The sequence below is a fragment of the Delphinapterus leucas genome, chromosome 11, assembly GCF_059928025.1.
Source record: "Delphinapterus leucas isolate spDelLeu-1000000601 "Yukka" chromosome 11, BTC_Dleu_Yukka2, whole genome shotgun sequence".
Classification (NCBI taxonomy): domain Eukaryota; kingdom Metazoa; phylum Chordata; class Mammalia; order Artiodactyla; family Monodontidae; genus Delphinapterus; species Delphinapterus leucas.
Window position 1 is genome coordinate 79873771 of NC_143139.1, and position 27226 is coordinate 79900996.

The 27226-nt window shown below is 35.3% G+C and overlaps 1 protein-coding gene across 4 annotated transcripts; it reads left to right on the forward strand.

The window, feature by feature from the left end:
• TMPO (thymopoietin) lies at positions 1-27226 on the forward strand. Of its 4 annotated transcripts, XM_022599808.2 has the most exons (9): positions 141-555; positions 6440-6566; positions 8819-8977; positions 14374-14471; positions 22234-22353; positions 22453-22548; positions 22964-23074; positions 24095-24183; positions 24967-27226. In XM_022599808.2, exons 1-9 carry the CDS (start codon positions 277-279, stop codon positions 25250-25252), a joined length of 1365 nt encoding a protein of 454 aa, XP_022455516.1. In that variant the 5' UTR covers positions 141-276; the 3' UTR covers positions 25253-27226. The 4 variants fall into 4 exon arrangements, with proteins under 4 accessions (XP_022455517.1, XP_022455516.1, XP_022455519.1 ...); XM_022599811.2 differs by lacking the exons at positions 22234-22353; positions 22453-22548; XM_022599809.3 differs by lacking the exons at positions 22234-22353; positions 22453-22548; positions 22964-23074 and having other exon boundaries at positions 1-555.

Below are 27226 nucleotides of genomic sequence, written 5' to 3' on the forward strand. Positions count from 1 at the left end.
GCTCTCCCTTGGCCGTGGGGTGTGCGCTGGGGTTGGTGCGGACTCCTGGCTTGGCTGCACTGGGCCCCGCTTGTTCTGCAGGGGCTTTTGTGTCCGGCGTTGGCTTGGCTTTGTGTGCGCGAGTTTCCGCTGTGCTCCGTGGCGCAGGTCCCGGCCGAGAGCTGTGAGACTCGGAGGCGGTAGCGCGGCCCCCCACCCCCCCCGGGCAAGGAGCGAGCGCGCCGGCGTGAGCGGCGGGTGCAACGGCTGCGGGGAAGGGGATTCGCCGCCGCCGAGATGCCGGAGTTCCTTGAAGACCCCTCGGTCCTGACGAAAGAGAAGTTGAAGAGTGAGTTGGTCGCCAACAATGTGACGCTCCCGGCCGGGGAGCAGCGCAAAGACGTGTACGTGCAGCTCTACCTGCAGCACCTCACGGCGCGCAACCGGCCGCCGCTCGCAGCCGGCGCCAACAGCAAGGGGCCCCCGGACTTTTCCAGCGACGAAGAGCGCGAACCTACCCCGGTCCTGGGCTCCGGGGCCGCCGCCGCGGGCCGCAGCCGCGCCGCCGTCGGCAGGGTAAGGACGCACGGCCGGGGCCACAAAGGCAGGCGTTTAGCGGTGGGCGCCCCCCCCCCACTTCGCGCGCGCGCAGCCCTCGGGCCTCCTCGGCGGCGGGGCTATTCCCCCACCCGCCCGGGGGGCTGGCCTCTGGGTCTGCGGACGCCGGGCTCGGCTCCTTCGCCGCGGGCTCTCGGGCTCTGAGAGGGAAGGGCGTCGGAGAGGAGATCCCCGAAGTTAAGGCCGCGGGGCGCGCGTTTTAGCCGCGGTGTGTCGGGGGGTGTGATGTTGGCGTTTGCTCTCGGGTTGCGCGCGGGTGATGGGCGCGCGCAGGCAGCTCTGTGTCCCTGGACGCCCGGCCGCTGGAGGTGGGCAGCTGAACAGGGACTTCCCTGCCCTTTTCGAAAGCCCTAAGGAGGGTCAGTTCGAAACGGCTACAGGTTACGTTTGAGCGTTTTCCCGCTTTATTAACAGAAATGACTAGTAACCGGGTCTCAGAGCGCTCCCTGGAGGGCAATTTGTGACATACTGATACCTAACCAAAATTTGAAATAAAGAAATTCCCGCCTTTTTATGTTTTTTGCATATGGAGGGCTTTTTGAACGGTTTATGTTTTTCTTGTTTGTGTTACTCCTTTCCAACATCAGGCCGTCTTTTGGCGGGGCAGCGTTACTCTAAATTAAACGAGCATTTTAAAATACACCTTTGAGTGGTTATCATAGACGCTCAAATATTTAAAAATTCTAGTTACTTAGGGCTTGGGTTTTAGGGGTTTGGGGGGTTGTTTTTCCTTTTGGTGTATTTGCATGAAAAAAGGAGAAGCTTCGGAATCAGGAGAAATGTTTATTTCATGACATTCTGCTCTGTCATTGTTGCGATTTGGGATATCTAATCCCGGGTAAACTCAGATTGGCTCCAGCAAATGCATATTTCGTTTGAGAATAGTTGGGTTTTGTTCTCTGGGGTTTTATGTGCTATTAGTATGAATCAGCCTGGTTATCAGGCTACAAATCATAATAGAATGTAGTTAAAACTAGTGACTGGTGTAAAGTGCAATGCTTTGTAAAACATTGAAAGTGGAGTTTAGAGTTTACTGACTACTAGTATAACTCAAAATGACTGCTTCTTTCAAAGTTATCTTAACTTTAGTTTTAAAAAATTTATCCAGTGTATTTTCTGGACTACCCAGATGGAAATGAAGGAAAGATATAATAGACACATGTAGATTTAATTAAATCTTAGCCTGGGCTTTAGAGAAATTGAAAACCTTATGTCTTAAATCGATGCATGGCACATAGTAGTGCCAAATAAATATTGGTTTGATAAGTAAAAGATCAATCGCACCTTCTTGTTTCTCATGCCTTGTTTTTGAATTTGAAGAAAGCCACTGTACTGCATAAGAAGAAATTTATTTTTGAAATAAAGTATATCCCTTACCTGTTTCTCCCCAACTCCTCTGAAAACGAAAGTAATATTCAAACTATTAGTAAAAATTTGGTTGAAAATGAAATATCTTCCATTTAAATCAGCACACTTTTTTTTTAAGTCTTCTATAGAACCTTATGTTGGCCTCCTGTGCAAATGTATCATTCTTGAGCTGTGGAAGTATTTGGTTGTATGTTTATGATAGGATTATTCATTCTTATTTTGATGATGATTCGCTGCCGACAGAAACAGCTGTCTCGGTTTTGATGCTTTTCCTTCAACTTTTTCAAAGAGGGTATGTCCCGATCTACCCTGTGTTCTTTGGGGTGTAAGAAGACCTGAATGTAAAATTTTTAAATTTCAGTTCAATTATCCAACATTTTTGAGTTCCTATCATGCGCTCTTAACTGCAGGAGTTTGATTTCTGCAGACCTGCCAACCACCAGTTAATTTTTTAAGAGAACCTCCTATGTCCAGTAGCATGTATCTCAATGTTTGAATCCATATAGATATCAACTGTGTCAAAGACAGCTTTGAGTTTTTTCTACCTTGTGTATTTAAAACTCAAAAATGTGTACCCTGGGCTGGGTGCAGTGGTGTCAACAACTTGAAAAAGCTAATAGTGGTAGTTGGTCACTAACGTCACTTTCCTCTTTAAAGCACATTAAGTAAAAATGAGTCCTAATTTAACTAAGGAGTCTGATACATTTTTTTATCAGGCATAGGAAAAAAATATATTGAATTTATAAGAAGACAACCTTAGACCATTTATAATAATTGGTATATAAAATTATTCTCCTTTTATATGTACAGTGTTTTATGTTCTAGTCATTGTTAGCCCTATGTGTAATAACAATATAGAGTCACATTTCTTAAAGAATATTTATGCTCTAGGAGAAAGCCAAATTATGTTTGACAGTTTCAGATAAGGCAGATTTTTTTAAATGGTGAATTTTTAACATTTTAAAACAAACATTAACATGGATTTGGCCAAGGACATAGCATATACCTTCGATTTAAACATGGGTTTATGAAGAGTATTTTTAACTAAAGGAGAAATTGTTTCATTTCAGCCATTGCCATGGTCAGGTACACTTGGTGTGATAGGACAAAATATTTGCATGTTGAAAATTTGGTTTTAGTTTTTAGTTTTCTTATTTCTATGCTTTTTATGCATCTTGATGGTAACCAGCATTTTCCAGTGATGAAATTATCAGCATTGTCAACACAAAAATAAACATTTACATACAGAGTTGATGGTCTGCGTTTTCGTTCAGGGTGCAAAGCAGTGTAGCTGTTTGGAATCCATTGGAGCATAGCATTCTTGAATGGTCTGATCTGATGAATTATGAATTCTTAACAGGAAATATTTAATGACATGGAACAGAACAGTAAAGAGTGTGTTAGGTAGTAAAAGTTAAATCATAAATTGACCACTATATTCTACACTAAGGTGTTAAGTATACAGACTTCTGAATCAGAATTATAGATTCAAATTCCAGTTCTGCCCTTATTCAGATGACCTCAAACAAAGAGCATTGCCTATCAGATGCTCAGTTTTCATCTGAAATAGGAATAATCTAATAGCAACTTAGAGGATTACTTGAGGTTGCATTTGTGAAGATGTCTAGTGCCCAGCAACTACAGCACATGTTAGCTATTACAATATGTGATTTCTGAACTTTGTTGTTTTTATTTAATGCCAGAACAATACAGTGCTACCATAATGTATTCAGAAGTGGATGAGGTAAGTTTGTGAAAGTGATGTATACGTAAAGTCTGCTCAAATGTTATCATATAACTGGGTATGCAGATTGCCCGAGTTACCTGAACAACTTTGGACTTGTTTCCTCTCTTGTAAAATGGGGATATTAGTATCTATCGCATAGGATTTTTAGGATTCAATAAGTTAATACATATAAGGCACTTAGAACACAATTTGTTATATAAATGCTCAATAGAATCTGTTCTGTAGTAATAATTAGTTATACTTCAGCATCTTTGCTACTAATGGTAGAGATTTAAATAAGAGTGGTTCATAGGTGATATCACAGAACTTTTGGATTTTAAAGTTGAAAAAGAAATTAGAGATCATCTGGTAGTTGGGAAGAAACTGGAGAACAGTGCCTGGCACGTAGCTGGTACTTGGTATTTTGACCGAAGGAAACTAAGAGATTACATGATTTGCTTAAACGAACAAAGCTCTCTGGAGGCAGAAATCATTACAACTAATGGCTCCTTCTTCCTGGTTGAAACTGCTGGCTTGATAAATATGTATACTCCCAATTTTTATTCTTATTAAATTTGATATTTCGTAGAATGGCATTACTTTTCTGGAGCTTTTCTCCGTAAAAATAAAACTCAGGTGGCCCGTTATGAGCACCTGCTCTATTTGACTTACCTTATGCCAGTTTATTGGCCTTTACTTAAAATTTCCTTGTACAGCTGTAGAGTTTCAATATGTTTTAAGAAAATGTGAGGGAATTGGTTTCCTGCTTGGATATGCTAAGTCTTTGTTTTTTCTTAATAAGAAATTGGTTTTTTAAAATAAGTGGCTAATTTCCCCCTCACCAGATGGCACTTTGATTCATTCATTCAACAAAACATGTATCAGGTGCCTATTCCTATGTCAGGCACTCTTTAATTTTAGCTGCTTGGGATACAATATGACAGTGCTCCTGCTTTGTGTTACCCTCTTAAATGCTACATCTAAAATCACCTGAGCTGTACATCAAAATACAGATTGTCAGGCCCAATATTAGGACCCAGGATGGGGTAAGACTTTAAAATAGGGGCAACTTTTCCTAAAGTTTTGAGGTTTTGATAACAAGCCAGGCTTAAGGACTATTGTTCAAGGAGTTTACCATCTGGAGAAGGTAAAACATATGTACAGATAACTAATAAAAAGCAGAATGTAGTTAGTGCCAAAGACAGATTATTTCTTGAAAACCTCACGCTGCTTCAGGAAGTTGAAATTCCTGGATGTTTGGTTATAGGAGTAGGATTTGAACATTCTTATGGTTAGAGGGATTTTTTTCTACAAGTAATCTGTACCTGACTGCTTTTTTTTGTTTAAAGTATTTATGTTACACAATGGGGTTTTTCTTCCCAACCTGTCCACACTTTTGGAATATTCAAGTAGGTCACAGGATTAGGTCTCTTTGATTAAAAAAAAAAAAGAAGACGTCTTTTCTAAAGAATTCAAGGATTTGATATATAGAACTCTTAGACTCTAGGCAGCTATTTTGACATCAAGGTGTGAGTTGCTTAAGATTTGAGCTTAATGATCCTAGATTAGTACAATATTAAAGCCTTCTGAAAGTACCCTTGGTAACTTTTCACAGACATTTAAAAAATTGTATTGAAGATTTCTCATGAGTTGACATCATTGTTCTTATTATGTTCTTTATATGAAGTATTTCACATTTTTATTTGGTTGAGAAACAAATTCTAATACATGACAAATAATGCCTGATTTTTCTTTCCCCCTCAGCATCACTGCAAAGTAAACAGCCCATACAGCTTTATGATTTTTGCTATTTTCTATAAAGTATTTCTAGGATGCAGTATTGACTCTTCTGCCTTAAACAGTAATTTGGGCCTACATTGACTTTGATGTTTGTGGCCATTATTTAAAACAGCCGTTTATATTGTCCTCTGATGGTTACTGGGATTACTGAGACATTTGTAAAGCTATTTGCCACAACTCTAAAAGCTAACCATACTTTTGCTCCCTTACCCTGTTTAACCTTGGAAGTTTATATAGTTTTTCCAATAAAGAATGCCATTGCTTAAATTATTTTAAAAACTGCCTTTAAAATTTTTTTCAAAGCTTGTTCCACGCTTTTCAGCTAGTCTTAGTGAAATGGTCATATAGACTATGTGTGGCAACAAAGCCATGTCAGAGGTGATATGTAGCCATAGAGTCTGACTTCCTTCATGAGTCAAAAACTGGCTTTTAAAGTCACTGTATTACAAGAAGAATATTCATTTGGGCTTCTTAAATTTTGATATGCTTGTTTAAAATAAATCATTTTTATATATAACATGTATTAACCTTTATGGTAAAATCTTAAACTTTCCTGGATTAATTTAAACTTTCAAGGATTATAGAAAAACCAGTAGTAAATTGTATTTGCAGTTATCTGGATGAAAATGTTTAGACTCAGACTTTTTGTTCTTTTGAATTTTTGATGCCGTCATCTCTTTAGATAGTTAACCAAAATTGACTATTTTAACAGTAATATCTAAAATTTGAGTTACTTGCTTGGCTTATTAGGTTTGTATAATTACAGCTGAACTTAGAAAATACTTTTGAATAATAAGTTGCTTTTAATTTAATCAAATTGCTAAGCTCTACTACAAGTCAACTTGAAGGTAAATTTGCGTGTTTATTATATGCAGTGTTATTTATATAGTGTCAATAAATGAACATTTAAAAATTCATGTGGAAATGACAACTGGACTTCGTTTACAGAAAGCCACAAAGAAAACTGATAAACCCAGACTAGAAGATAAAGATGATCTAGATGTAACCGAGCTCTCTAATGAAGACCTTCTGGATCAGCTTGTGAAATATGGAGTGAACCCTGGTCCTATTGTGGGTAAGCTGATAAAATTTCAAATATCTTTTTATGAAGCAGTACCCCACACTGCTTTCCCCTCTTGTCTAGCAGGTAGAGTTTTCGTTCTAAGGACCAGTCTGTCATTAATCATTTATATGACCAGGACCTTAGTTTCCCTAACTATACAAATGAGGGAAATAAAACGAGAGAATTGAACTAATTAATCCCCAAGATTACCTCTGTTGAGATTGTTTCGTATTGTGCCCATTGTCATACTACTTGATGAGACATATGGGTCTTACATGACAATTGAGGAAAATCTGAGGTAACATAGCTGGCCAAATTAATCCAAATCAGTAAGTTAGTGACAGACTTCTTAAAAGAACTCAAGTTATTCAACTCTCAGCATAGTACCCACTTTCAGTTATCATTAAAAGTACCTATTAAAAAGTCTTGTCTTGATTGGAATTCAGGAACAAACTGAAAACTAAAGAACAAACCAAAAAGGAAAACTTAAAAGTAAATACCCTGGATTTTCATCATTTGGTTACTGTTAAGTCAGTGAGTTTGCAAGGCTGATTGTGCCTTAATTTTGGAGGGTCTTGGCAATAACCTCAAGATGAGAAAGTTCTATTTGATCTTCTAAGTTGTGTAAAAAAAAAATTTTTTTTTTTAATTGACTGCATCAGGTCTTAGTTGCAGCACGTGGGATCTTCGTTGTGGCATACGGGCTTTCGTTGCAGCACATGGGCTTCTCGCTAGTTGTGGCACGTGGGCTTAGTTGCCCCACAGCGTGTGGAATCTTACTTCCCTGCTCAGGAATTGAACCCACGTCCCCTGCATTGGAAGGCGGATGCTTAACCACTGGACCACCAAGGAAGTCCCTGTAAATTTTTGAATACTGTAGATTTGGGGGTTGTTTTTTACCTATAGGTGTAGTTGCAAATAAGAATTTAGAATATTGACTTTCTTTTGTCTTATTTAATGTACGGCTTCCCAAGAGATGATAATAAGCCTATTAGTATAATTACCAACAGACATTTGATAACCTTTGTATATTTTTCATTTAAAATTACAAAAGGGAGGTGCTGAAGACTGTGTATTGTGTATTAACATACATTAAATTACATGTTGATATACCAGTTGTTTATTTTTTCCCCAGCTTTATTAAGGTATAATTGACAAACAAACGTTGTACATTTAAGGTGTACAACTTGCTGTTTTAATATACATGTACATTGTGAAATGATCACCATAATCAAGCGAATTAACATATCCATCACTTCAGAGTTTTCTTTTATGCATGTATGTGTGGTGAGAGCACTTAAGATCTACCTTCCTAGCAAATTTCAAGGATGTAATACAGTGTTGTTAACTGTAGCCCAAGCTCTACTTAGATTTCTAGAACTTATTCATCTTGTGTAACTGAAATTTTAAGGCCAGCGTCTCCTTATTTCCCCTTCCCCAGCTGTTCATCTTAAGACTAGTTATGTAACATTCTGAGATACATATTGTTTCTAAAAAATATATGTTTATCATTTTATTCATCTTATAGAAATCAGGGAAAGACATATAGCTAGTGTAAAACAGAAAGTAAAAGCTATTTTTAGTTTTAAATTGTCATTGAAATATGTTACTAAATTATTTATAATCAATTTTACTTTGCTATCTAATTGGCAAATCATTTCTCTTTGTAACACACATTTTCCGTAAAAGGTCATTTTTACTGCAGCAGTATATTGAAATATGATTTAACATCTTAAATTTACTCAGTGCTAGGTGTGAGAGATACTCAGTTTTAAAAAATGTGACTTTTAGGACTTTTCCCATAACTAAATGGCCTTTATAGGCATATTAGTCTCTTAGAGTTGTGGGATTTTAATCATAATAATTCAGAGGAGTACACTCTGTTTATAAACATGATTTTTCTACAAAGGCAAGTACTATTACTTAGTACTAGAGAAATTACACAAAGTTCAAAACTTTTCAGTCAGAGATACTCAGTCATACATGGCTCTTCAATAGGTTATCCATAGTAAGACTTAAATCAATCTATTATGTATTTCATTCTACAAAAAAAAACAAACCAGAAAACCATTGTTATAATCATTTATTAACATCCCAGAAAAACACCTATTTCAGAAAAGAATCCATTATGTAGTATTTTTAAGCATTTAAGTTTAGAAAAGGAAACAGTGAAAAGTAACACTTTAATGTTTCCAAAGCTAATGTCTGAGCTGGATCTTAAATAAGACAATACAAGTAATAAAGCAAATTCTGCCTTAATACAGGAACAACCAGGAAGCTATATGAGAAAAAGCTGTTGAAACTGAGGGAACAAGGAACAGAATCTAGATCTTCTACTCCTCTGCCGGGAATTTCTTCTTCAGTGGAAAATACAAGACAGAATGGAAGTAATGACTCTGACAGATACAGTGACAATGAAGAAGGTAAAATTTTATATGATGTTAATAAAGTATATAATCAAAAAAATCAAATTTTTTTCAGACTCATAAGATACAGTAACCATGAAGAAGATAAAATTTTAAATAATATTACCAAGATATATGTAAATTTTGTTCATATCATTAGAGTAGTCCTCCAAGTAATTTGATTTAAATACCTTTTGTTGAGAATTCTAAGAAACAGAAAAGTAGAAATGTCTAATTTTTTGTCACATAAAATCATTCTTTATCTTTTTTGCTGCAAATTTCATCTTTCTAAGAGAAAAAAGTATTACAAGTAGAGACAGTTTCCCCAGTTATCCCTTTCTAAGTATCATCTCCAGAGAAGCAACCACTATCATTAATTTGATGATTATCTTTCCAGCCTGATTTTAAATACTTTTTCATATGCATCTGCCTAATACATGGTATTATCTTGTACTTGAAAAAAAATTTGTGTAAGTGATATGCTAAATCTTATCACTTGCTTTTCTTTACTCTGTTATATTAAGATCTCTTACTGATTTATTACATGTGTCTGATTTATTTCTCGTAATTGATATGTAGCAGTAGTATTTACATACGGCATGTTTTCTCTGTTCTCATATTGATAAGCATTTAAATTTATAGTTTTTGCTGGAAGATCTGATTTCAAGAAAACTTTATAGTAAATATTTTGACATGTTTTTAGTAGACTATTTTAAGAAAATTTGGCCATGGTATATAAATATTTTTCGAGTAGTACATGAAATAAACGACCTTTTAAAATTTATTTTAAGAACAACTTGATTCTTATAAATTTTTAATTCATATGACTTGTTTGTTAATTTCATGACTATTTAATGACTCAAATTGTTTATATCTCCATAAGCATTGCCTGCCAGGGCACAGTCTGTCAAATTGGTTGTTCAGAATGTTCCTTCAACAGCACTATGTTATTAGCAAAGAGGCAAAGAATAGAATCAGCTTAAACACAAGTAATGCTTAAACTTCCTGCCTCTTTTGCCTCTACAGGAAAGAAGAAAGAACACAAGAAAGTGAAGTCCACTAGGGATTTTTTTCCTTTTTCTGAACTTCCAACTACTCCCTCTGGTGGATTTTTTCAGGGTATTTCTTTTCCTGAAATCTCCACCCGTCCTCCTTTGGGCAGGACTGAACAACAGGCAGCTAAGAAAGTACATTCTTCTAAGGGAGACCCACCTAGGGAACCTCTTATTGCCACAGCCTTGCCTGGCAGGGAACAGATGCAGAAGTTAGCTTCTGGAGGGAATTTGTTTGTTTCCTCCAAGTCTAGCCATGATAGATGTTTAGAGAAAAGTTCTTCGACATCTCCTCAGCATGAACTCGCTGCCATGTTGGTCTCTGCTGCAGCTTCTCCTTCACTGATTAAAGAAACCACCAGTACTTGCTATAAAGACATAGTAGAAAATATTTACTGTGGAGAGAAAAGTGGAATTCAACCATTATGTACTGAGAGGTCCCATGTTTCAGATCAGTCAGTTCTCTCCAGTGAAAGGAGAGCACTAGAAGAGTCTGAGAGATCACAAGTAGTTTCTCCACCACTGGCTAAGGCAATCAGAGATTACGTCAGCTCTCTGTTGGTCCAGGGTGGAGTAGGTAGTTTGCCTGGGACTTCTAGCTCTACACCCCCACTGGATGTAGAAAATAGATGGAAGAGAATTGATGCACCTAATTTTCGAGAAACAGAATCCCTGTCTCCTCCACGAAAATTACCTAGACTCAGTGAAAAGTCAGTAGAAGAAAAGGATTCAGGTTCCTCTGTGGCATTTCAAAATATACCTGGATCCGAACTGATGTCTTCTTCTGCAAAAACCGTTGTCTCTCACTCATTGACTACCTTAGGCATAGAAATGTCTAAGCAATCACAGCATGATAAAATAGATGCCCCCGAACTATCTTTTCCCTTCCATGAATCTATTTTAAAAGTAATTGAAGAGGAGTGGCAGCAAATCGGCAGGCAGCTGCCTTCATTGGCATGCAAGTATCCAATTTCTTCCAGAGAGGCAACACGGATATTATCAGTTCCAAAAGTAGATGATGAAATCCTAGGGTTTATTTCTGAAGCCACTCCACCAGCAGGTATTCAGGCAGCTTCCCCTGAGTCCTGTGATAAACAGTTGGACTTAGCACTTTGTGGAACGTATGAAGCTGCAGCATCAGCATTGCAGATTGCAACCCATACTGCCTTTGTAGTTCGGGCTATGCAGGCAGACGTTAGTCAGGCTGCACAAATTCTTAGCTCGGATCCTAGTCACGTGCACCAGGCACTTGGGATGCTAAGCAAAACATATGATGCGGCCTCATTTCTTTGTGAAGCTGCCTTTGATGAAATAAAAATGGCTGCTTATACCATGGGATCTTCCACTTTAGGTCGCCGGTATCTCTGGCTAAAAGATTGCAAAATTAATCCAGCTTCTAAGAATAAGCTGGCTGTTACTCCCTTTAAAGGTGGAACATTATTTGGAAGAGAAGTATTCAAAGTAATTAAAAAGAGTGGGAAAAAACGCTAATAAAATTAAGAATAAAGACATCTGTCTTATCTTTGATATGGGGAACTTGGCAGCTTTTCTAGGAATTTAAAGTACTTTTATGCCACAATTTTCTAAGGTCTTTTTAGTCTCCAGAATAGGCTAATTTCAAAGTGTCAAACTTCTACCAATTAAATTGCAGTATAAAAGTAATTGCCTACATATATCTGCCTTTTTTTTTTTTAGTTGCACAGAAAGAAAGCCTGATACTAACAGTTTAAAGCTTTTCTAGATAGCATTTTTTTCTCAAATAGTTCAGTCTTTCCTATTTTAAGATTTTACAACTCTTCAAAACTAAGAAAATTCCATTAACTAGATTATAAGTTGAGTCTCCATGGTTTTAAATATTACTAAATATTTTATTACTTTCCAGAACTTGTCTACATATTTTCTCTTATTTTCTCACTTGTGTTGTTTTTTACTGATATCTACAGTATCGTTTGTAATAGTCCAAATCAGTGCAACTCAAAGTGCCAGTCTACAAACTGTTACTGATCCACAGATAAGATAAGCATGTACCAGAATTTGAATCTAGATGAATGACAGGTTTTATTTTTGTGGTAAAACTTTATTGGTAGAGGAAAGACAGTGCGCTGATTTACATTCTGGCGCAAATGCCTCGTTTTTTCATGGACTGGTAGCAAGCAGTTGGTGGACTACACTTTGAGAAATACTGCTCTAGACCATAGTATTCTGGGATAGTGCATTCTCACCATCACTGTAAAACTATAGTCAGATGAATTAGGAAAGATGGGACTTTTTTTTTAATAAGTAACACTTTTAAGGTACGTTGTAATTCGTGTATGATTAGGCTTAATCTAAGCTAAATTCTAAAAGCAAATTTAAGTTATTTTTTTTAAGTCATAAGAAATCCTACTATATCCCAGTTTCTGTGTGTCTATATAAAGCAATATATTATTCTCTGTTTTCATTTCTATGATTGTAAGATGAGAGAGTCTAACTGTAGAGGCACTGGATAATCGAATTTCTTTGTATTTTTATGGAAAATAGTAGTATTAATTATAAACAAAATATAGTCCCTTGGGACTTACAGCCATTACTATATTCTTAGACTAACCTATCCATCTTTGCAGCTTTCTGGGAGTAATTCTATTTGTTATTTGTCTTCTGAAATGTACATGTATACATGTACCTACTAAGTACTATGTGATTTTTTTTTAATGTATTACTGTAGAATGCTTTGCAAATTCAATAAAGTTGTTAAATTTGAACAGTTTTGTGTGGTCTCCACAAACATGTTGTATGTGTGTTTTATTCTTAGAGTTGCAACAAGTTAGATATTTGTGGATGAACAACATCCCTTTTCCATTTCATCACTGAAACTCACTTGACATTCCAATGGTTTAGCTGAACATATTCAAATTATTATTAAATGTTTGGGGGTTTTTTTTTTCCCTATTTGAGGACAATGGTTTTGGGGTGTCTTTTTTTTTCTAATTGAAGTATAGTTGATGAGGACCATGTTTTTATTGGCTATTGGAATTTAAGTTTGTAAGAGGAATTATTCTGTAACCAGATATCTTATTTGTTTAATCAATTTCTGCTCAACTACTATTGGGTTCTTTTTGCTTTCTGATTCTTAGGTTCTACGTAAGACTTTATAATGCTAAAGATTGTCCCATAGATAATAGAGCTATTAATAGAATTACTGGGAAGTGGGGGATGGAGTTGATACCTTAATCCTAAATAAAGATGGAACTATTTGAACTAACATGGTAAAAAAATCACTGTTTATTTTTGGGAAACTTGCAAGTAGACTGGACTGACTGGTACTAGGCTAGATATTTAGCAAGACACATAACTATCTTGACTGCTTTTTAGCACAACTGCATTGAATTCATGCAAAACTAAGCTTTTGTTTAAGAGTTGACTCCATTTCTGTCTCATAAGAAAGTAACTTTTTGGTAATAGAAGTTTTAGAAGTGACAACTGACATTAATTTTGCTATACTATGATAAATGGCCACAAAAATGTAGAAGCTAACTAAAATTTTTGTCAAGTCTCTTGAAAAGTCTGGCCCTTCAAATGGTGATAAAATCAAAACTAGGAGAATGGGATATTGAAGCCTATGATAAAAGATATACGTATTTGAGTTGTTATGGTAATAACCGTCGTGGTGATTTGCTATAATATACATGCACTAGCTTCTCTTCCAAGAAATGGTACTTTATTATGGGGGAGGCTGAGGAGAAGTGACCTGTGGTTGGTTGTACTTTTCTGTGAACAAGTTTCTTCCATACCTCTTCAATTGTACCCAGGGTTTTTATAGTCACGTCAAAAAAGGACAGACTTCTAAAATGCACTTATGCATAAACGTCATTGTACTTATTAGCGGCTTGATACCATACAAGTTTTTTCAGTCTTAAAATTCTATATAGCTTTTTCCCTTCCATATTCTAAATTTTAATTTAATAACTAACCTTTGTTTATGTAGTAAAAATGCACTGTATGGACAAAAGAATGGTAACAACTATGTATTCTAATGTACTTTTCCCACTTGCTAATTGTTTTCAGTGAAAAGCCTCCATGGGTTTTTACTTTGTTTCAGGCTGTTAGTCCCAGAAAAAAGAAAGAATAAATAGGAAGAAGTGGTGATCATATTAAGGAGTGGGGGAGATAAACAAAAATGGAATGAAATGAAAATGGAAAAGAAAAGTTTTTAAAGACAGAAATTGCAGTTAACAAGTTTGGGTCTGTTGAGGTAGTACTAATATACAGACTTATTTTATGTATCAGTGTGCCAAAAAACCAGGGTTCCAGAGTAATGTTAGGATGACATTGTAGTTTATTGTGTGTCTCAGAGAGTAATGATTTCTCCGATGTTATTTCCAGACTCTAAAATAGAGCTCAAGCTTGAGAAGAGAGAACCACTAAAGGGCAGAGCAAAGACTCCGGTAACACTCAAGCAAAGAAGAGTTGAGCACAATCAGGTATCTTTAGCTTTATGGTCGCTGTATTCAGGTATAAGTAATCTTCTGACAACACTGATGTGCCTGTGTCCCTGCCTTTAGTTCATAGTTGACACCCAAAATCCAGCACACTCGATAAAGCATTCATTAAATGGCACTAGAAATCTAAACTTCGTGTGTTTTGTCAGTAGTGTAGCCTGTGTTTACTGCAAAAGCAAGTGTTTAATAAATGTCTCATTTGTGTTTGACTCTATGCTAAGCATAGTTCAGAGCCAGTCATACTGCTTTTTAAGAGACATATTTTAAAAGGTGGAAATACCTAAGCAATTCTGATATAATAAAAAACAGGGGAATGGTTTTATATTTGTGTCTTTGTCTCTAGATTTTTGACTTTGCTTTTATTTTTGCCTGTCTTATAATAATTCTGTGGCTTTTCCCTCAACTCTGAAGCTAGTCTGATCCTAAGACCACACTGTTTTCTTTCCTTATTCTAGACAAAAATTCACCTTTTTGTGGGTGAGGCAAGATTCAGTTTTCCAAAAGGAAAATGTAGGAAACTAAGGGGAAAATAAGCACAGGAATAATGAACTCAGTTTACAGCGAACAAATTATTGACTAATCAAGCATTGAGTTGGCTGACGATTTACAAGTCAGCTATCCCTAGAGTCATTTTCCTTACCCTTTTTCTGTCCAGCTGGAAGATTTGTCTAGTTGGCTATTTATCTTTTCCGTTTTCTCTTTGTCATTTTAAAGTCGCACATCATCAGTGGAAGTATTCTTGATTTCTTAAGCCATGTGTCTTTCTTAGTTTGATGTAGTTAAGTTGAATTTCAGAACTATTTGTTAGAAATGAGCCTGGTGACTGTATGGAGAATGTATAGAGCTTTGAATGAAAGAAGATTTGGTTTAATATTGAACCAAAGACTGGAATAAATATTTTGTTGTCTTTTTATCTGTTGTTGCCAGGGAAGAGCTGCAGGGGCACACCGAAGAATAAGGAAATAACAGAGCAAGAGAAACTAGGAAAATCTGGTGAAGGACACTGAAATGGACAGACATGGAGAATCTTGGTCCAGTTTATGTAGGCAAGATGGTATAGTGCTAGCAAGAATGCATTGACTTGTCAGATAAGAGGTTAAAAGGAGGGTGGGAAGATGGTTTTAAATATGGTTTAAGGTGTAATTGTTTGACCTGAGGAATCTAAACTGAGGGACAGGATAAATAGTCAAAGGAGAGAGTAGATTTAGGAGATGAGAGGCAGGATTAGACCACGGCCTTATTATACAAAATTTTTTTTTTTTTAATTTTGGCTGCACTGGCTCTTCTTGGCGGCGTGCGGGCTTCTTCTCTAGTTGTGGCGTGTGGCATTTGGGATCTTAGTTCCCTGACCAGGAATTGAACCCATGTCCCCTGCGTTGGAAGGCAGGTTCTTTTTTTTTTTTTTTTTTAAATAAATTTATTTATTTTTGGCTTTATTAGGTCTTCGTTGCTGCCCACAGGCTTTCTCTAGTTTCAGCGAGCAGGGGCTACTCTTCGTTGCGGTGCATGGGCTTCTCATCGTGGTGGCTTCTCTTGTTGCGGAGCATGGGCTCTGGGCGCACGGGCTTCAGTAGTTGTGGCTCGTGGGCTCTAGAGCGCAGGCTCAGTAGTTGTGGCGCACGGGCTTAGTTGCTCCGCGGCATGTGGGATCTTTCCAGACTAGGGCTCAAACCTGTGGCCCCTGCATTCAGGTGGATTCTTAACCACTGGACCACCAAGGAAGTCCCACAAAATTTAAATCATATGGAAGAGTAAAGGGAAGAGTTTACTGACCCTTCAGTCACAGAACCTCAACAGCTGTCAACGTTCTACCAGTTTTATTTTATCTTCACCTGCACCCTGCGGCATTTTTAATTCCTTTGGTTTTGTTGTTTGTTGCTGAAGTATATTAAAACAAATCTCTGCCATCATCTCATTTCACACATTAAAATTTCAGTATATATTTCTAAAAGATTGGAGCTGATTTTTGTTTTTTGGGTTTTTTTTTGTTTTGTTTTTTGGGGTTTTTTTTGGTTTTTGTTTTTTTTGCACAGGCTCTGGACGCACAGACTCAGCAGCCATGGCTCACGGGCCCAGCCGCTCCGCAGCATGTGGGATCCTCCCGGACCGGGGCACGAACCCGTGTCCCCTGCATCAGCAGGTGGACTCCCAACCACCGCGCCACCAGGGAAGCCCTGGAGCTGTGTTTTATTTATATATATTAGATATATATGTTAGATATGAAAGAATTATTAATTTTATTTGGAGTGATAGTGGCATTGTGTGTGTATATAAAATCTTTCATATCTGTGTTCAAAGCTTTATACATTCTCCATACAATAACCTCCAGTTTCAGAAATGTCTCTTTTATGATTGAATTATTCAAATCAGGTTCCATACAAACTCCACATATCATTTGGTGTTTTTGATTTTGTTTTGTCTTTTTTTTAATTAATAAATTTATTTAATTTTAGCTGCATTGAGTCGTCATTGCTGCGTGTGGGCTTTCTCTAGTTGTGGCGAGTGGGGGCTACTCTTCATTGCGACGCATGGGCTTCTCATCGCGGTGGCTTCTCTTGTTGTGGAGCATGGGCTCTAGACACACGGGCTTCAGTAGTTGGAGCATGCAGGCTCAGTAGTTGCGGCACGTAGGCCCTAGAGCACACGGGCTTCAGTAGTTGTGGCCCTTGGGCTCATAGTTGTGGCTCACGGGCTTAGTTGCTCTGCGGCATGTGGGATCTTCCCGGACTAGGGCTTGAACCTGTGTCCACTGCATTGGCAGGCGAATTCTTAACCACTGTGCCACCAGGGAACCCTTGTTTTGTCTTTTAAGTCTGTAGCTATTTCCACTAAAACAGTTTTCTGTCCCTCCGTTTATTTGGTGAAGAAACCAGGTTAGTTCTCTATAATATTTCTCACATTGTGGATTTGGCAGATTGCTTCTTCAAGGGTCGTTTAATTTGCTCTTTCATACCCTGGATTTCCTGTAGACTGGGAGTTAGAACTATAGTGGGGCTGTGCAATAGACCTTTCTGTGATGATGAAATTGTTGTATATCTGCTGTTCATTAAGTAGCCACTTAATACTTGGAATGTGACTTGTATGGCTGAGAAACTAAAATTTTGATTTTATGTTTTTTAAATTTAAATAACTACACGTGGCTAGTAGCTGTCATTTTGTACAGCACAGATCTAAGGGGTTGGTTAGATTTGAGTTCAGTTACTTTGACAAGAATACTTCACAAATGGCGTTGTGGCCTTCACATTGCATCATTTCAGAGACACATGATGTCCTTTTGATGATGCTAAAATTAATTAGTAATAGGTTCAGGCGTTGAAAGCCTGATTCATCCGTTATAAAGTTCCACATCGCCCTTTCATTTAATGGTTATGACAGCCATTATGATTATTTCCTAGATCCATTATTTCATTACTTCAAATGAAATAATGGATCTAGGAATTCTCTGATTCCTTTACATCTGTAACTGGAATTCTTTTATAAAGAACTTTCCCTTGTGAATTGCCTAGTTACCTTGAAATAAAATTCATATAGGAAAGCCAGGATAAACGCTTACATGCCTTTTATTTGCCAGTTATCAAGTTAAAGTGCTTTAGTCATTTTGAAAAACGATCAACAATATCTTTTTACTACTGTGGTTTTTATATATTTGATTTATGATCAATTGCAGTCATTATTCTTTTTTCACATTCAAGTTGTACCATCTTTAGCCACTGGGAATTACTGAGTTGATTCCTGTATCCTTTTAGTGACCCCATTTGTCTTTGATACTTTCTTGTTTGCTGGCACAATAAGAAGTCCTGGGCTGTATATTTCCTGCCTCTTATCAAGTCAGTCATTTTTCTAAAGAACCCCTTATCCTTTTAATAGAAAGTATTATTTGGAAGCTACCTACAGCCTGGATGCTAGGGTGTTCATTCCTACTGGGTTGTCATTGTTCTAGGCTTTTTCAGTAGGTAAAGCTAGGAGTACTTACTTTTTAGAAAGAGAAGATAGGTCATGAATTCCTCAAATTTATGAATGCAGGCTAATTTCTAGGTGTTACACTTGTATCACTTTTCTCTTATGCTGAGTATCTTGGTTCTTAAAATAATATTGTTTCTTATGTAATTTTATATATGTTTTTAAATAACAGCATTACTACTAATAGTAAAGCTGCTAATTGTATTTTCAGATGGGGGGGCAGTTTTTCTTATGTTAAGGATATAAAATCAAAATACTGTGCTTAAAGTCACTTGAAAGAATTTTTTTCTTTCATATTTATTTTTTAATTTTTGAGAATATATATGTGGCTTTATTTGGGCAAAAGAAGAGTCAGAAATCTGGCTTCTGTCTTTGTTCCTTCTATCCATAGGTTACTATTTTTATTAAGTTTCGGTTTATATTTTCTGTTTGAAAATATAAGTAAATAATAGATTTATATATTTATTTATGCTCCCCTCCATATATGAAAGACAGCCTACATTGCACATCTCTATTTTTCTGTTTTTAATCTAAACACTTATCCTGAGATAATGTCAAGATATAGTATAGCCTTCTTCCTCATTGCTTCCTCATTGCTTTATACCACTGCATGGTATTGCATTTTATGGATTTACTGTAATTTATTCAGCCACTTTCTTTTTGATGGATATTTTGATTTTTTGTTATTGATTATTCAGTTATGTGCTATTCTGAATAATGCAAAGGTACACCAGTGAAAAGCCTTTTTACATGTGTTTCATGTTTTAGCCAGTTTATCTTCAGGAAATCTAGAAGTGGAATTGCTGGGTAATTTTGCTAGATGTTAGCAAATTGCCCTGTGTAAGAGTTGAAGCATTTCCCATTCCCACAAGTAATGTATGGGAGTACCTTTCTCTAATGGAGGAATATGATGCTGTTTTTTTAAAAAATAAAAGTTAATATGAATAACTATATTGGTCATGTTTTACTTAAATTAATAGTTCATTAAAGTAAGGTGGCTTTTAATTATCTTGATTATTTTTTTATAACCTAGTTAAAGCTTATATTTTTACTGAATGAGATTTATAGCCTCCTTTAATAACCCAGCTCCTGCATTCTCATGTGCCTCAACTGCCTGATGTCTTCTGAATAACTTTTTACCTGATAGGGTTTTTTTGTTTCTTCCTCCTGTTGTCTCCATGATAAATTGAGGACTCTCTATAGAACATCTTGCTGAAAATAGATGACACTACAGTCCTTATTTTGGCCACAGAGCGTATAGCAGTCGCATTACTAATTTTATGTAGCAATGAGTTTTTCTTTTCAGTCAATAATTGCTTGGTCCATCTTACTCTAAGTAGTTATAACACTGAATTGTAATTATGTTTTTTATTTATATTTTCTTCTCAAAGTCACTTGTTGCATAGTGGATTCTGGTAGAAGAATTTTTTTTCAGTCTTCAAGGTATCCTTTCTGGTTGTATGAAAGCTAGTTCTCTGTGCAGGTGATTAATTCTGAATTAGATGATAGGCAAGAACTAATAAAATTGGTTGACAGTCCTCAACCAAAGAATTTAATAAACCTGAGCAAAAGAAAGCATAAATGATTTATAGTGAAAAGTGTCCATCCTACCCCTGTTCCCAGCTATTTCCACAGGCAACCAATGAATTTCTTGTGTTTTCTTCCATGGGAGAAAATTTAAAATGGAACTTCACCTTTAATTTCAAAGATAACTAATAAAAATGTAAACTTTTTTTTTTGTATTAAGTGTAATAGTTTCAATAGATGTTTGGTAACATTTTTGATGAAGAGATTATTTCAGTTATTTATTCAGAATAAAACATAACAAATGGAAAGTCCTGGAATTTGGTAGATAACCAATTTTAAGGGAAAAGTATGTCTCTTCCCCCCTCCTTACCTTCATGGACATAGGTCAAATATCTAGGCTTTATATTGTATTAGTTGCATAACTGATAACTTTATTAGCCCTTTAAAGTAATGTTCTTTTTAATTCTTTGAGGAGTTTTTAAATACTGAGTATACATTGCTAATACCAGGTAGACTATCAAACTAGAATATTTTTAAAATACTCTCATTATTTTTATTGGCATTGAGCAATTGATTATTAAAGAGGAAGCAGTTGTTGGAAGTAGTTTGAAAAAAATACTTGGCTTTGAGATACATCATAAGTCAGTTACATTATTCTCAACCCTGGCTGCACTTAGAATCCCTTCAGGAGCTACAAAATTTAATTAAGCCCAGGCCGGTCTAGAAGAGATTCTGACTTAATTGGTCTAGGGTGGGGTTGGGGCACTTGGTATTTTTTAAAAGCTTCCCAGATGATACTGTGCCACTGGGATTGAGAATTTAAGATTAAAACTAGTGTTCCCTTCTACTCAAATAATCAGGAATTTAACTATTAATAAGTATCTATTATATGTGTGTGTAATTTGTTTACAAATTTGTCTTTTGACTAACAATGTTTGCATTCAGCAAATTTTTCCTAATTGATAGCTGGAAAAGAAACCCAGAGATTCAGATTGTGAGTCAAAGGGCAAACTCTTATAAAGTCCGTTCCAAATATAGATAAATACAAAACCAGATGTATGAAACTATGTCTGTATCTTGTGGTGTTTTGGTAGTAATGCTTCCAGCCAAATAAGTGTACTTATTGGATGACTGCTCTTGTCCTGAGATAAGAGTAGAATATATCTATCTTTAAAATTAATAGACACTAACTTAGATATAAAAACATCGGTTATCTACATAAAATATTAGCTTGAAAGCAAAAGTGATAGTATAAGCATATTCTAGTATAACTAATCATTGATGGATGTCCTCTAGTTAAAAGAATTTAAAAGAATCATCTGGTAATAAAAGTTTCAAAAGTTGAATAACTTGATCCTTGGAATGTAGAATCTCAGGCCTCACCCTGGAGCTACTGAATCAGAATATGCATGTTAACAAAAGCTTCAGGTAGAAGCACTAGTCTAGTGCTTTTCAAATGGTTATGTGAGGACTGCTAAATTATTTTTTAAATGAGGAAAAATCAATCGACTTTTCCAAGGAGAAATAAATCTGGGACTGGAAATGGACAGTGGTCTATCCCTATTACCATTTTTTCTTTTTTTTTCAGTAGTGAGGAGTGAGTGGCACTGAGTCCTGGCAGTGACATTTTAGGCTTGCCTGTTCACAAAAAAAGATGACCATCAAGTTTTTGTTGGCTGCTCAATTTTATTACCTGTTTCTAAGATGAGTTTGACACCTGGGAACTTTTAAGTCAGATAGCTGTGTATAGATTATTGAAACTGATTCTATTTAAATAGTCCTAACTGCACGACAAGAATAATGTTTAATCTGTGCTAACAATTATAAAATTTGTATTTTGTTTTAAAAGGAAACTGACTTGTTATATATAACAAATGACTATCTTACAAGTCATGATCAGCCTGCTTTTTTGTTTAGACAGCTAGAGATGCAGCTATGATACTGGAGCCAGATAGTAAACAGCAAGTCACAAAAGGAGCCAGCGATAAATTGATGTCTTTTTTCCCCCTCTCACTTTTATCATAATAATGTGAGCTCCTATAGTTGGACTCTAATGTATTTTACCATATTTTAAGTGTTTTCTTATGCCTACATATCTATTCAGTCAATACATTTGAAATATTTTGAGGGCATAGCATTATTTTCAAATGCTGGCATTTGGGAACTTTTCATGGATTCTCAGTATGCTAATATGGCCATCATTATTAAGGTGTTTGATATTAGAATATGACTTTTTAATGTGTTGATGCTTGAATAGAGCTATTCTCAAGCTGGAGTAACTGAGACTGAATGGACAAGTGGATCGTCAAAAGGCGGACCTCTGCAGGCATTAACTAGGGAATCTACGAGAGGGTCGAGAAGAACTCCGAGGAAAAGGGTGATGCAAGGCTTATTGCTTAGAATGGGGTTCTCAGATTGGTAGGGTTTTAGTGGTTATTTTATATTTATTGTTTTTGTTTTGTTTTCAAACTAACAGGTGGAAACTTCAGAACATTTTCGTATAGATGGTGCAATAATTTCAGAGAGTACTCCCATAGCTGAAACTATAATGGCTTCAAGCAACAAAACTTTAGTAAATATGTTTCATAAACTATACAAGTGGTATTCTTTGTCAATTATCCTTTACTTAGAATTGGGGAGGTGGCGAATTTTGGCAAACCTCAAACACATGTTTTTAAACATATTTTAAACTCATTTTCCCCATATAATTCTGAATTTTAGAAGTTTTCAGTGTAGCCACTTTAATATATATATAATTCATTGTGCAAGAATACTTAGTGTTATAAGGATACTTTTTTGCTAACATGTTTAAAGAATAATAAGGCTTCCTTCACATATGAAACACTAATGTATTTCTAGGTTCTTATGCCTAAATTTTTATTAAGGGAAAGTTTCAAATATTAGAGAAATCGACTATCATTTTTTCTTTTAACGTGTCTTTGTTATGTTTGGATAATTCTGAGTCTGAATAATTTGAATCTTGGCAGGTTGTCAATAGGGTGACTGGAAATTTCAAGCATGCAGCTCCTATTCTGCCAATCACTGAATTCTCAGACATACCCAGAAGAACACCAAAGAAACCATTGACAAGAGCTGAAGTAAATGAATAAAATTTAGATCGATGCTATCATTGATCTTTTAATGAAGAAATATTTATATTTGTTTTTTGGAGTGGGAGGGAGCAGAGCTTTCTTTGTTGGGTGGGGGTGTGTGTGTCTATTTATGTGCATATATTATTTTAAAGACATACTTTATTAGTGACAATGGAAAGTAATATCGTATGACATGCTAATACTATCCTCTTGCTACTACTGTGTGCCTCTTTAAGTTCCAGTTTTCAAGGGAGTGCTCATTTGTGTGCTGCTTGTAATATGTTCTCTTTGTTAAAATGGACGTGAGTGGAAAGTGTTACTTGGGCTGTGGGGGAAGCTATACTTACTACCTTTCATTGAAAGGTCAAATAATGGGACTTTAAAGTGACTTTGTATTATACTTGAATTGATTAACTCCTGTAAAATTAAGCTTTAAAGTACTAACTGCATGGATACATTATAATTTTAATGATTCTTTATCAAAGATTATTTTGATCTGGGCATAAAGGTAATTTAGCAAAGCAATCAGGTTGTTTAAAAAATTATTTTATGTTTCTTAAATTAGGAAGATTGGATTGACTCTCTAGTTAAAAGCATATACTAAAATTTGTTAAAAGATCCATCTTAATTTGATATCTTCTATATTTGATCATTTATTTTATTACGAAATTAAGAGGAAGAAACAATGTACTTTTAATGTCAATGAAAAGCATTGGAGGGAACTTACACTGCCATAATAGCTGTACTGAAATTTTATTTTTTGTTTTTTTTGTTTTTAACTTACTTGAATGTGTGCCCCCCATTACAACATGAACATATCTTCACACTGAGGAAATTTGAAGAGAGCCATGGAAATGTATGGATAATTAAGCAATAATGAATTCAGAAATGGCAGTTGTAAAAGTTGGATAGATTTAAGTGCATTCTGTTCTCCAAAGCTTCTGTTTAAAATTATGTTCTAATTATTGCATATTTACACTAAATTTTAACTTCTGGTTGTTTTTTTGTTTGTTTGTTTCTTATTAGGTGGGAGAAAAAACAGAGGAAAGAAGAGTAGAAAGGGATATTCTTAAGGAAATGTTTCCCTTTGAAGCAGCTACACCAACAGGAATTAGGTATTCAGATACACTGAAACAATTATTTAGTGTATTCAATTAAGGCATTTTTATTTATTTATTTGTTCCCACCTTTATTGAGGTGTATTGACACATTAAACTATATATTTAGGGTGTACAACATAATTATTTTATATATACATACATAAATGAATTATAATTTTTAATTCTTCACAAAATTACTGTACCTCTGCTCTCATAAGTAAACTGTTCTTTTTGGGAGCACTTTAATTCTTCTAAGCACTAACTAGTTCATATTCTTGAAAGTTGAGTCAGTTTCAAAATTAACTTTGTTAAGCTGAAAGGTTGTAAATAAATCATTTACCTACTTTTAATTCTTATTTTTAAATCTAAACTGAAACCTGGTAAGAAGGAAATCGGTTTTATTCCTGAGAGTCTCTCTTTTCTACTTGAAAAGACTGCTTTTAGATAATCTGTTGAATTGTTTCCTGACTGAAGGAATCACAACCAAACTACCTTATTTTTTTCCTCTTATCCCCTAAATATATTAGCTTGAAAAACCTTTAAGAAGGCAAATTTAGTGAATATTTATAATACTCTGAATATTATTTTCTAATAAAAGATACAAATCTAACTCTTTAAATGAAAAATGTATAGAAGTTTTTAAATAGGTTGACTGATCTCACTGTTGATATTATATGACAGTTTTCTACTGTTACCTCAAGGAATGTGTTTGGAATTAGGAGTAATAATGTCATTTTATGTTATTTAAGTTATGACTTTATCTAATAGTTTTTCTCTTCCTCCTTTTACTCCCAACAGTGCTAGTTGCCGCAGACCAATCAAAGGGGCTGCCGGCCGGCCATTAGAACTCAGTGATTTCAGGATGGAGGAATCTTTTTCGTCTAAATATATTCCTAAGTATCTTCCCTTGGCAGATGTCAAGTCAGAAAAGACAAAAAAGGGACGCTCCATTCCCATGTGGATAAAAATTTTGCTCTTTGTTGTCGTAGCCTTTTTTTTGTTTTTGGTCTATCAAGCTATGGAAACCAACCAAGGAAATCCATTCTATAAGTTTCTTTCTAATGACTCTAAAAAAGTCAACTGAATGATATCTCTTTGGCACATTCAGCTTGGTCTCCTATTTTTAATAACTGTATTAAAAAAATTTGTGTACACTTGACTCAAGAACAAAAAAAAATGTGATTTCACCTCAGTAAATGTAGTATTCCATTGAAAAGCAAGCAAGATATATATAAATGGACTTCATTCAATGTTTTGGACTTCGGACTAGTAGGAGATCACTTCGTGCCATATGAATAATCTTTTTTAGCTCTGGAACTTTTTTGTAGGCTTTATTTTTTTAATGTGGACATCTTATTTCTTTTTTGAGAAAAAATGTATATTGTTTTTGTGTATTTGGGAAACAAGGGCAAAACGTGGTAGTATAATGTGAAGCTACACATTTAAATACTTTGAATTCTTACAGAAAAGATTTTAAGAATTATTCTCTGCTGAATAAAAACTAGAGACATGTGAAACGTGAAATTCGGTAAGAGAAAAAGTAACTTGAGATTGTAGTTTTGGTGACTGCAACAAAGTTTGATGGTGTTTATGGGGAAAAGTACAGTGATAATCTCTTCTGTAACTTTTATTAATAGTAATAATGTTATTGTAGCCCTATTGTACTCACTTTTTAAAAGATATCTAGTATTGTGAATGTCCTACTTCGGTAAGACCCATTTAAATGCAGTTGATTTTTAGCAGGGATCTATCAGTGCAACTTACACATGTTTTAGAGAACTGTTAGCTGGCTGTACATGTTTTTAAAGACTATTTAGCTAGCTATAAGGCTATAATTGGAAACTTGTACTTTTTATTTAAAGCAAAACATTTATTCTATCAATCCGTTACCAAAATATTTTTTAGATAAATAGGTGTGTGTGTGTGTTTAGAAGTTAGAAATTTTAAACACCAGTCTTAGGTTCCATTTGGATTCATTATTGAATTATTTTCTGTTACCAAAAATGCATTTTGCCAAGTTTCTTTTTGCCCCGTATTTCCCAACTTAATTTGATTTGAAAGTATGTGCTTTTAAAAGCAAAAAGTATGTGCTTTTAAACTACATTATAAACTTTCCTTGGATACACAATAGTTAATACATAAATTTTTAAACTCTGAAATTGAGGCGGGCATTATGATTTTTGTTTACTTTTGAAATGTTTAACTTTATCTTTGTGGTTGATTATTTTTTTTTTTAGCTAAAACTTACCTCATGTATAACTTTGTTCGGTAAAGTAGTAGGTAATTGAAATTTCAGTAGAATCAAGTAAAACAAAAATTTTGATTTAATCATGTGAGTTTCAACTTTACAGTCATTGACAGTAAAGCACATTAAAAATGTAAGTTTTTTAAAAAATATCTTCTGAAATAAAAAAGATACTTTTTAAAAAGGAAAAGCTGAAGATGTATATTTAGACCAACACACAAGTTTGATTTGCATCAGCCATAGTCTGATATTTAGCTTTTAGATATTTTGTAGACATTTTTCACTTTGCAGTTGACCAGAAATATTCGTAGGTCTCGTCTCTGCAAAGGCAGTGGGAAACTTACTCCTAGATCAGAAATGCTTGCCTCTCCAAGTAAAAGTGTTTTGAGATGAGCCACAGAGGGAGCACATTTTATTCAGCGTTGCCTCTATACAGTGATAGCAGTCTACTTTTACTTTTTTTGTTTTTAAACTTTGATTCCCATATTGCTTTCAATCTTTTGTTTATAATTAGAAATTGTGAGAAACTGCATTTAATGTTCAGAAATGTGGGAAGATAAATCAGACTTAATATGTACGTGAGATCAATTTTCTAATAGGAAAGGTATGGTCCAAAATAGCAAAGTAGGACCAGGTAAAACGCGTAGTCTTTTTTTAATTTTTTAAATGTGTACTTGGTCTTTTGTCTGTGTCTGTTTTCTTCCACTAGAATAAATGTGTCCTTGATGTAAATGCAAAGCATTTCTTCCTGATTAAAATTGTAGATGTAGACTTTACAATTTAATTCAATAATAAAAAAGTAATTAACCTCTA

Bases quoted from the DNA above. Each gene is read 5' to 3' on its own strand.
- TMPO (XM_022599807.3), top strand. From the start codon at position 277: ATGCCGGAGTTCCTTGAAGACCCCTCGGTCCTGACGAAAGAGAAGTTG. The intron at 556-6,439 runs GTAAGGACGCAC...CTTCGTTTACAG, and splicing joins GCCGCGCCGCCGTCGGCAGG to AAAGCCACAAAGAAAACTGA. The intron at 6,567-8,818 runs GTAAGCTGATAA...GCCTTAATACAG, and splicing joins GAACCCTGGTCCTATTGTGG to GAACAACCAGGAAGCTATAT.